This window comes from Panicum virgatum, chromosome 6K (assembly GCF_016808335.1).
Source record: "Panicum virgatum strain AP13 chromosome 6K, P.virgatum_v5, whole genome shotgun sequence".
Taxonomy (NCBI): Eukaryota; Viridiplantae; Streptophyta; class Magnoliopsida; order Poales; family Poaceae; genus Panicum; species Panicum virgatum.
The window spans coordinates 31216239-31227588 of NC_053141.1; the positions used below are offsets into that span (position 1 = coordinate 31216239).

Below are 11350 nucleotides of genomic sequence, written 5' to 3' on the forward strand. Positions count from 1 at the left end.
TTTTTTCATCAATTTTATAGATTTGTAAATTCAATTACACATAATGCATGTAGATAAGCCTAATACGTGGCCCAAATAGCAACAATGGTACTCCCCTTCCGCTTCAGGCGATGGTTCCGACAATCATCTCCTGAAGCGATGCATAGTCACACCCCCCACCCTACCCCTGGCCCTGATCACAATGCAAATATATGGAACTAAGTGTTTCGTTTGGACAAGTCTTACATTATCTCTATCCGTAATATATGAGGTTTAGGACAAGCAACATATTAGGAGCGGAGGGAGTACTCTAATTTTCAAAATCTTCGTACCACGTTGACTCGTGAGCTATCGATGTTGATGATAAAATGCTTTAGCGCGGCCTTAGCTCATGTTCTAACCAAAACTTTGCCAAATTCTTCATAGCGCCACGACAGGCGAGCTATCCATGTCAGTAACAAAAAGTTTGAGGTCATGTCTTAATCAAAACACATTTGACCCTGGACTTACTAGTTGAGCCTGATCTCTGATCGACTAGTAGCATCCCTCTTGTGACTTGTGGCCTGTGGGGCATGTTAGTCGATGTGAGACTCAGAATCATTGGTAGAGAGACAAAAATTAAAAGCTGTGCTTGTCCGTGGAGAGTCTGGCTGTCCATCTATATATATGTGCAGCGACGTATAGGCTGGCAGTTGTGCGACGACGGAGAATTAGTAAAGAACAGGGGTATGCATACATGAGACGGTGGTTGCCTTGCGGGTAGGGATGTAAACGGATCGGATACGGACGGATACTACTGATATCATATTTGTTTTCATATTTGTGTTTGAATACGGAGTCGGATACAAATAGTATTAGTTTTTGCCGGATAAAATTGTAATGGATATCGACATCATAAAAATATAACTTTTGAACATTCAGATACAGATCGCTGTTATGGATATTGGATACTCGGAATCAGATACGGACGGATAAAAATCCTTCCAGACCGAATCGAATTCAAATACTGCCGGAAAATATCCGTACAATTTACATCCCTACTTGCTGGAGTTTTCACTTGCCAGTTAGTTTGACCAATGGTAGTTTGGTTGGCTAGTTCAATAGAGGGACCTAGAGGCTATATATAGTCGGGAAGTACTCCGAAGAATTTTCAGATCAGGTGAGGTTTTGGTTTTTAGTAGAATACATTTCGAGAGACCCTTTGTTTTGTTAAGATTACACAATACAACTCAGACATTCACAACACACGCTCACTCACACCCCCTATAAATACACATACGCAAATCCTATTCGTATGAGCATCTTCGAAGATCGAGCCCGCTAAATCCTCGAGAATGATGAAGTCACCACAGCTGCCTCGCTATCGACGAGAACGTCACCTACTACTGAATGCACAATGCCATCAAATCTCAAAATATTCGCTCCCATAAAAGTTAAACCCAGGACCTCAGGTGCTATCGAGTTTCTCGTAAGCACTAGGTTACGGGCCCTTTTGCGAGAGACCCTTTGCTTGTTCATGGAAACTAAGATTTCTTTTTTCAACCTAGAGTTGGGTTTTTACTTTTACCTGGCCGCCAAGCCCTCTCATGAATTAATATTATTTTATTTATTATCATCTAGACAATACATATATGTAATTAGATTAGCAATTAGTCCATACTTAGTCCTAATATTTACATGCCAAAATAGTAGAACTAAGTATAGACTAATTGCTAATCTAATTACATATATTACAGCTAATTGCTTATTAGAGTCCATTAGCTTTTAATAATAGCAGGGGCAACGTGGCCGCCGCTGGCCGGCTTCCTCCCTCTCTTCCTCGTCGATGTCCTCTGCGGCTCGTCGTCATGCTGTTGATCGAGGAGGCTTGTCCCGCGGCGGCAATGAGGAGCCGAGGAGGAGGCCGGCGCTCCGCGTGGACCAGCTCGATTGCGGTCTGTGGCGGTTACCAGCAAGCGTGGCTTGGCTCTATGGCGGCAGGCGGTCGACTTTGGCAGCAGCCAGCGATGTTTAGTGGTCATCATGGTGTCCAGGTCCTCAGCGAAAGCCATGACCGGTCTTGGCTAGTGCCGGCGATGATGGTGCCATGATGCATCGTTCTCCTTGTTGGAGTTGCTTGTGAGGACCTTGACTCTAGGAATTTTTTTAGGTGAACACCGAAGAACCGAAACAGGATGGGCGGCGATAGCATCTTTAGCAATGCTTTCCTCTTGAGTCGCTGTTTTGGAGTCCTTGGGATGGCGGTACCCGATCAGCTTGGTTGGATGGCGGTGCACGGATTGTTTCATGCACTTGATTGGATTGCTAGTGTGTATGGTAGAGATTGACTAAGTGCAGTTCGTACGTGACTAGAGAACAACAGGAAACAAGTCGCCGACAAGCAGGATCATCCTAACTTCTAAAGTGTCTAAGAAAATGGCAGGTGTCGGGGATTAGTTGCTGCACAAGGCCTGTTGCTAGGTGGAAGCAAGAGCATAGAAGAAGTGTGAAGCTTAGTCTTTTTAGCTTTCTTAGTTGCTTGCTTCTTATTTTTCTTTATTCCTCATGTTAAAGCGTTAAGTCTAAGTACTCATGTATCTCGTAGCTAGGTGGTCGGATTTATTTCTTTGTGGTCATAGATATTCACTCATAAATGTTCAACACCGGATAATTTCTTTAATCTAATAAAAGCTCTCATAAGCCCATGTTTAGCTCCATTAGCACATCTCGAGCTAAACTTTAGCATCCCTATTTTAGCACATGCAAACAGCCCCTTAGTTATAAAACTTAATTCTTGCATTACTTTGGAAGATATCAAATACTAATGCTAAAATAGTAAAGATAGTACTTCAAGCAATAAACTGGCCTTATGGTCCCACAACCAAAATTATTGTACTTCCGATTTGTCGAAGCGAGGACATGATGATTTGATGAGGATTGAATAATAAATAAATTTCTTGTTATTTGATATGCCAATGTACCCAAAAAAAAGTATTTTAATTTAAACAATATAATAACTCTAGGCCTAATGGAACAAGGTAGGAGAAATTGAAGAATATATCGAAACTCGGAAGATTGAACGGTGTGGCTGGCTGTGGCTGTTCGCCTGTGCGGATGGGCGGCGAGAACAGCGATGTGATTATGTGGATTTGCCGTAGGGGAAGAAGAACATGCGGTGTATGGGCCTCATTCCTGACTAGTTTTTATGGGCAAGCCACCCACCATATCGGCTTCATTCTTGACATGTTGAATGGGCTTGAGTTGGGTTGTGATTACCTAGTGTTTAGAAAAAAATATAATTGGGATGTTTTTCTTTGGATTTGTTCGTGATCAGGTCAGTTGAAGCATCTTAATTTCCAAAAAATATATAAAATTTGATAGCTAGCTAAATGAATAAAGTGGAAGAAAATGCATCCAAGAAAGAATTTAACAATTTAATTTCAGTTTCGGAATCTTTGGGATGCTTTAATACAGTAACACATAAAACACGCTCATTGCACAACAAGATATGTGCATGTGCCCTTGCGCAAATGCTGCGCGTAACACGACGATGTACATAACTTTGTTTCGACGTGATAATAATGTTACTAAAGATCTCATGTACGGTACTCGTAAAGAAAATAGACCGCGGGAACAGCAGCCAGGCATTCCGCATGCACAGAGAAAATAGACCGCGAAAACAGCCAGGCATTCCACATAAAAAAACCCTCGCACTATATAGGTAACTCATTTTATTCCAAATGCGATAATAAGCTGGTTCCTACATGCTTACAGATCACATGTAACAAAAATACTCAGCACGTACACTAAATAAAATGAAAAGGAAAGACAGGAACCAAAACTTTTTCAGTTTACCACCGCCCGGCTGAAACGATCGAGCCATGGAGAGATCCAATCCAAGCAAGTCGATCTCATATCTCCTTGGGTATGGCCGTGAGTGGGTTGACGAGAGACAGCACCACCCCACACTTCTCCTTCATGTCGATCCCGCTCTCCCTGACCTCGGCGGGGAGCTCCCACTCGAAGCGATGGATCAGCGTGCCAAGGATCAGCGGAATCAGCTTCTGCGCCAGCGGCATCCCGGGGCAGATGCGGCGGCCGAGGCCGAACGGGATCATCTCGAAGTCCTGGCCCAGGTAGCTCCTGGTCTCGCCGCCGACGAACCTCTCCGGGACGAACCTGTCCGCATCCGGCCACGCGGCGGAGCTCCGGTTGATCGCCCACGCGTTGACGATCACGTTTGTGCCCTTGGGGATCCGGTAGCCGTTCAGCTCGATGTCGGCCTCCGCCTTGCGGGGCACCAGCGGCACCACCATCCGCAGGCGGAGGATCTCCTTGACAACGGCCTGCAGGTACGGCAGCCGGGCGATGTCCGACTCCTCTATCAGCGGCTTGTCGCCCAGGACGCTCGCGAGCTCCTCCCTGACCTTGCGCATCACGCCCGGGTTCTGGAGCAGGTCCACCATCCCCCACTCGATGAGAGCCGCCGTCGTGCTCGCCCCGGCGCCGTACAGATCGGAGAGGAGGACCCTCATGACGTCGTGGCTGAGCAGGGACCCCTCCTGCTTCCACTCGCCCTCCTCCTTGTCGAGGACCGTGTCGAGCACGTCGTTCTTGCGCGGCTCCCCGGCGTCGCGGCTGCGGCGGCGCAGGGCGACCTGCTCGTCGAAATGGCGGTACATGATGGTGAGGAGGCTGGTCATCCGGCGGCGCAGGCCCTGGAGGTCGAGGGCGGCGAGCGGCGGGAACACGTCGGAGACGTTGGCCGTGCCGAGCATCCCGACGATCTCCTCGATGAGGTCCCGGAACACGGCCCGCTCCTTGGGCGCCAGATCCGTGGAGTAGAGCACGCCCAGCAGCAGGCTGAGGATGCTGTCGAGCACGGCGTGCCGGAACACCACCGGGGCGCCGCGCGCGGCGTGGCCAGCCACGTCCCGGTAGAGCGCCTCCACGATCTTGGTCTGCAGCTGCGCACCGGCGGCCGGCGAGGAGATCCGGCGCGGCGCGAGCATCTCGGCGGCGGCGAACTTGCGGAGCGCGCGCCACTTGCCGTCCTGGCTCGGGAGCGCGAAGATGGTGTGGGCGCTGTGGCCCACGGCGGCGAGCACGTCGAGGCCCGGGAGCCCCGCGATGGCGTCCGCCTTCTTGCCGCCCTCCCCGGCGTGGAAGACTGCGCGGAGCGGCTCCGGCGTGGAGATGATCACGTGCGGCACCATGCCGAAGCGGAGGCACATCAGGCCGCCGTAGCGCTCGGACAGGCGAAGGAAGGTCCGGTGCTGCTGCCCGTCCTCGCCGAGGTCGAGGAGGTCGCCGACGAGCGGCTTCGGCGGCCAGGGGCCCGGGGGCAGGCGCCGCCGAGCGTCGCGGAGCAGCTGGAAGATGTACAGGGAAAAGAGGCCGACGATGAGCCACCCCAGGCACTCGACGACGAACGAGGCCATCTTGCAGCTACCTGCTGCTCGATCGATCGATCTCAAGCAAAATGATGACCTCCGACTCTCCGAGGAAGGAAGGAGGAGGTTGGGAGCAGTGAGTTGGGGCATACACTGCATTGACACGTATTTATAGGGCAAGCAAATGCACCATGGATCGGAATGATCCGCGGCAACTACCTGGAGGGTCTCTTCTATTGGCGGACGACGCCATATGAAAAGCTAAATAATATAGCAGCAGCTTATCATGGATGGAGAAAAGTTGTTGGAGTCCAAGGAAAGCAGCAAGGGTCAGGAACTCAGGATAAAAGAAAAGTCTAGCCATGCCTGTGACACCGAGTTCCCGGGGTCGGCGTACCAACATGTTGCCACCGATAAGTTGCTATAGTCTGTAGGACTGTTTCTCCGTCAGTGTTGACAATACAAGGATGACGTGGACAGGAGATCAGGACGGCCAACTAGCTAGTCATGGTTTAATTTCTTGGTCAAAGCATCTCCATACTATACGATCTTTATGCTGATAGATATTTTATAGATAGATAGACGTAAATAAGTACTCATTCCGTCCCACAGACATAATTGTGGTGAAAGAAAATGACGTAGGTACCCTAATTATTAAGAAAGAGTTATCGGCGGTTCTCCTGCATGGTTCGTTTAAAAACAATTAAGAAAGAGTTATATGCGCATGTAAATGACTTTCATTAACCTGCAACTAATTGGGTAGAAAATTATCTATGCATGCAGAGGTTTAAAGGGAAGTGCAATTAGCTGGGTCGTCCAACGTGCTAGTACAAAAGGTGTACTTGCATAATTGCATTCTCCTTGTGACAAATTTTGGATCACATATATAGTTGCATTTATGAAAATCACTTTGATTGTATCCACATGTAATCACTTTGAGGCATCAGTTTTATATGCTCAGTGTTGTGTAGTTTAAAACAGGACCATGCATCATGGACCCCGGGAGTTGTTGGAAGTCAAATTCTAATGGCGGAGGAGGCCAGGCCTTTTTTTTTATACCAGGAGGCCAGGCCTTAATCATACTAGAAAAGTATACCTATGATGCTAATTGTATCCACATGTAAATTGTAATCAGTTAAGGGTAGGTGGGCAGAGGAAAAAGACTGTGTGGTGACGAAACCTGCATACCAAATTCCGAGTCCACTTTCTCTTTTTCTTTAGTAAAAGAAGAAGATTTATAGAATTCATTCACTGATCGACCCCAATTATATTAAAAATGCATTTAGGATAAGATCGTAAAAGAATAAAGGGTCTGAGGTCAAGCTGTGTTGGTCTGAGGAATAAGTCTGTCCATATATCATATACCCTCCAAATGTATAAATAAAAGGTAGCAGACAGAATTAGTCAGCGAGTTTATTGAACCAAAAATCAATAAAGATCACTGAATCTAGAATGATTGGCTAACCCAACCTATTGTATTGAGGTGTCTTCTGAAACAGGAAAGGCAACCCCGTGCTGTTGTTGGCGTCGTTTTTTTTTTCTGAAACATAAAAGACACCCACGTACGTCCAGTGCAGATATCTAATTGTAGCTAGCTCAGCTGGCTAGGTACTTAGTATTTGCATTCAAAAATGGCACAAAGCCATGTCAGGCTGAACAAGCCGGTCTGACCGGTATTCCTAGACGGTCTAACTGGTCTGAGTCTTGTAGCCGGTCCAGCAAGGGCCAAATGGTCTGACAGATAGGCTTTAAGGTTTAGGGTTAGACCGGTCTACCTAGAGTTCGAGTACAATTGAAGAATTTCGTAGATTTAGATCTGTAAAAGAATTTTTTGTGGGGCAAGACTTTCCCACACTATAAATATAAGGAAGAAGTTCATTTTTTTTACCATCCAACTATGACTCGAGTTTGATTTTAGCCATGAAACTCCAAAACCGGGTATTTTTGACCATCCAAGTATCAAAACCATTTATATTTGGCCATCCGACTGTTTTGAAGGGTGGTTTCGCTGATGTGTACAACACGTGGCAGTAGGCCCCACATGTCAGCTCATTTTTCTCTTTTCTCTCTCATCTTTCTTTGTTTCTTCTCTCTTTCCTCTCTCTCTCTCTCTCTTCTCCGGAGCCGCGAGCACAGGCGGCCACCGACGAAGGCGGCAGGGGCAAGCTCCGTGCAGAGCACGGGCGGCGCGAACAGATGGCCAAATATAAATGGTTTTGATACTTGGATGGTCAAGAATACCCGGTTTTGGAGTTTCATGGCCAAAATCAAACTCGCGCGATAGTTGGATGGTCAAAAATGAACTTTTTCCTAAATATAAAGGGCCATGGCCAATTGAGGACATCCAATCGATCAAACAACTTATCAATCTATTACCTATCCTTACTTTTGTCTTTTCCAAACCCTAGCTCGTCAAACTCCGTTACCTTCTATTCTTCCTTCATCTCGACGACGTTTGAAGGCGTTTTAGGTGGCCTGCCTATCCTAGAGCAGCCTTGCGTATGCTTGCACTAACGGGGTCTCTCCCGGGCGAGCATTCGTTGGACCTTCGCTGATTCACCCTGGCGAACCGGTCTAACCAGTGCCGACTACCGGTCTGACCGGCCTGCGTAGAAGGCACTACAACAAGCTCCTCCTCGCGCCGCATGTTCTAGTGTATTCGTGTGTTGACCCAGAAAGGTGTCAACCTATTTTTGACGACTCTGTTGGGGAACAATAATCCAGCTATCATGGCCGATTCATCAAGCTCTAGCGGTATGATGGCACTTGAAGGATTACGTGAAGAACGACTCAAGGGTGTCAATAAGACATTGCATCCTCACTGTTATCGGGTAACGGAACAAGGCATCATCATGATGAAGATATCTGTCATCAACGAGTTGAGGATGTATGATCTACCAAAGCACAATAAGTCCATAGCTAGCGTTATAAGCAATTTTCTTAATTTTATGGATGGTCTGATTAATAATAGAATAGATCCAATTCATGTTATTCCAAAGTCGTCCATTGAGAAGCCGGCTAATAATCCTTGCGAAACTTTGCCTAATGTTGCTGGTCAAGATGAGATTCGGCCGTTTCAAGCCGAAATTGTTGACCTGAAATCCCCTAGCAAGAGCATAGAAATTGTATCTGCTACTTCTATGCTCGGGTGTCAACACGGCAAAGGTAAAACAGTTGGTTGCGTCAAAACCGATCCGACCGGTTCCAAGACCGGTCTAATCGCCTCATCCAGGGTTTTGCTAAATAAATTAAAACCTAACATGGTTAAGCTCAAAAAACCCAAGATTGGTGTTTGGAAAACCGTTTAACCCAAAGACTGTCGTAAGCATAAAAAGGAAAAAGTGAAGCCAAATAAGAAGCTTCCAGCTAAATCCTCAAAGCAAAGGATATTAAACATGCTAGTCGGTCTATAAATTCCAAGCACTCAAAATCTGTCCCAAAACAGAAGTTCCATAACCATAATCGGCAATGGAATACTTTTCCTACCTAATTGCCATTTTCATCACACAAATCACCTATACCTATGCCAGGCAGATCTTTTTACAGCTTACCTTATTTTTATCTGTCATGGTCTTATAATTCATATATGCTATTTCTTCCTAATACTTTTATTCAGATTTTATAACTATAAGGAACCGGCAGCCATCACGTATAAATAATGGCCATTTTGATCGTAAAAGTTGGCCTGTGCAGAAAAAGAAATACAAGGTGATTAAACAAGTTTATCGTGTCAAGACAGATGGGCGATTGACTAAAATCACATATTTGACACGAGATAAGGAAAAGCCTACCATTGAAAAAAGGAAAAAGTCTGTTTGACCCCCTGAACTTATGTGCGAGTTCGAATAACCCCCCTGAACTTGAAAACAAGGAATGTTCCGTACCTGACGTTTGTAAACCGTGCAGAACATCCCCCCAGGCTGTTTTAGACCCATTTAGAGTGGTTTTGACTAGGTCGCCCTTCCACGTCACCCCTCCCCTCCACGTCAGCCCTCGCCACGTCATGTGGGCAACGGGCCGCCCCAACTAAAACGCCTCCCCCTCCGCTCGCCTCTCTCGCTCTGTCTCTCTCTCGCATCTCTCTCTCTCTCTCTCTCTCTCTCTCTCTCTCTCTCTCTCTGTCTTGTCCCCCGATGCCGCTCTCCTCTCCCGACACCGGCGCCATTGACCGCCGCCGCCACCGATCTCTTCGGTGGCGACAGCAGGCAGCGAACCCTAGCTGCTGTCACTTGCAGTGAGGAAGATGGAGAACTCCTCGCACTCGAGAGGGTCTTCGAGCCAGTCGTCGTCTTCATCTCGGGACCGTTTGCCAGGGGAGGTAGGCTCGTCTCCGATTCCATACCGCGAGGGCCCTTTGGAGTACTGGCCGGCTCAGATGTGCAAGTGCGGGCAAAAGGTTGCTCGGTGGATATCGTGGAGCGATGAAAACCCAGGGAGGAGGTACTTGACCTGCCTGCGTCGCCGGGTGAGGGTGTGAGCTGCGTTTTTGTTGTTGCTTTGAACCAATGCATCGATTTGTTGTTGCTTTGAACCAATGCATCGATTTGTTGTTGCTTTGAACCAATCCATCGATTTGTTGTAGGTTGGTGGCTGTGGTTTTTGGGTTTGGTTTGAGGGCGGCACCACTCCATTCCTGAGGCAATTACTGGTGGATCTACACGACATGGTTTGGCGTCTAAGAAGGAAGAGGAATGAACTAGAGAATGCCCTGGGGGAAGCAAGGAGGCAGCTGTTGATGCAAAGCAATGCTCCAATTGCAGAGTTGACAGCTGTGAAGGATGAACTGGAGGTCAAGAAGAAAGAAATTGTTGTGCTCAGTGAAAGGGTTAGGAAACTAGAAAATGAAAGGTGCATGTTTGCTTATTCTGTAGCTGGATGTGCATTTGCTGCAATGTATTTCAGGTCATGGATGTAATGCTAATTACCTACAAGCTCTCTTTACCTTGAATGTATGAGCAGTGGGATGTATGAACAATGCACTATGAAAATGGATGCATTTGTGTCAAATTATATTGATGACAGATGTTGATATGGATGACATATGTTTGGCACAACACATAGGAAACATATATTGAGTTGAACACATAGGAAATTTTGTTCATCAGACACACAAATCTGCCATCAGTTTGGCTTACACAGACACTCAAATCTGCCATCAGTTTGGCTTACACATAGACTTACACATCCTCTTGAATTCCTTGAACTTTTTCAAAATTTCTTTGACCTCCTCATCATCTTCAGAAGCACTGTCATCACCAGGTATATAATCACTATCCTCTGAACTGTTGCCTTCCACTTCAATTGCCTGGCTCATAGTACTTGCAGTACCAGCAGCTTGTTTGGCCTTCTCGGTCAATAATAATTTTTTACTACATGTAGCCTTCCCCTTTGAAGAACCAGAACCACTTGAACTCGCATAAATACTTCTGAAATTGTCAATATCCTTAGCATATGGAGATGAATACACTGTCTCAGTCTTCTCCTCAGTGACCATCTTCATTGTTGGAGAAGAGTCAACATTGACCATATTCCTGCTACCAAGTAGCTCAACTTCATCATCACTGTCAGTTTCTTCCTCATTGTCAACCTCCATTTCAGCCTCATAGTCACTTGGTTCTTGAGCAAGACCTTCTATATCAGGACATTCAAGACTATGCTCCACATACACTTCAGCTACACCACCATCTGTGACACTGTCTGCCATCAACTGGCATGTGCTATCATCAACCAATATCCTCAATCCATTGTTCAAACCTTTACCAGGAAACAACCAATGCAGGACGGACCCATCTTCAAACTTACAGTGGTCCTTCACGTGTCCTATTAACTCTAGCAACGAAATTTTGTCACGGTCTATGTAAGACATTGCTTCTGAACCACCAACATACTCTACTTTCCTCCCTTCATTGATGAATTCGCCGAGAAACTGAAACCGGAAAGCAAGGTTGTCTACCGGATCCATTAATCCACTACCTACAACCAAATCAAAGGTATTTCTA

At 46.6% G+C, this 11350-nt stretch overlaps 1 protein-coding gene across 1 annotated transcript; it reads right to left on the reverse strand.

The window, feature by feature from the left end:
• Nucleotides 1-3676: 3676 nt before the first annotated feature.
• On the reverse strand, nucleotides 3677-5679 carry LOC120713618 (cytochrome P450 76C2-like). The gene has a single exon (XM_039999547.1). It carries the CDS (start codon nucleotides 5508-5510, stop codon nucleotides 3870-3872), a length of 1641 nt encoding a protein of 546 aa, XP_039855481.1. The 5' UTR covers nucleotides 5511-5679; the 3' UTR covers nucleotides 3677-3869.
• Nucleotides 5680-11350: the final 5671 nt, after the last annotated feature.

Bases quoted from the DNA above. Each gene is read 5' to 3' on its own strand.
- LOC120713618 (XM_039999547.1), bottom strand. From the start codon at position 5,510: ATGCAGTGTATGCCCCAACTCACTGCTCCCAACCTCCTCCTTCCTTCC.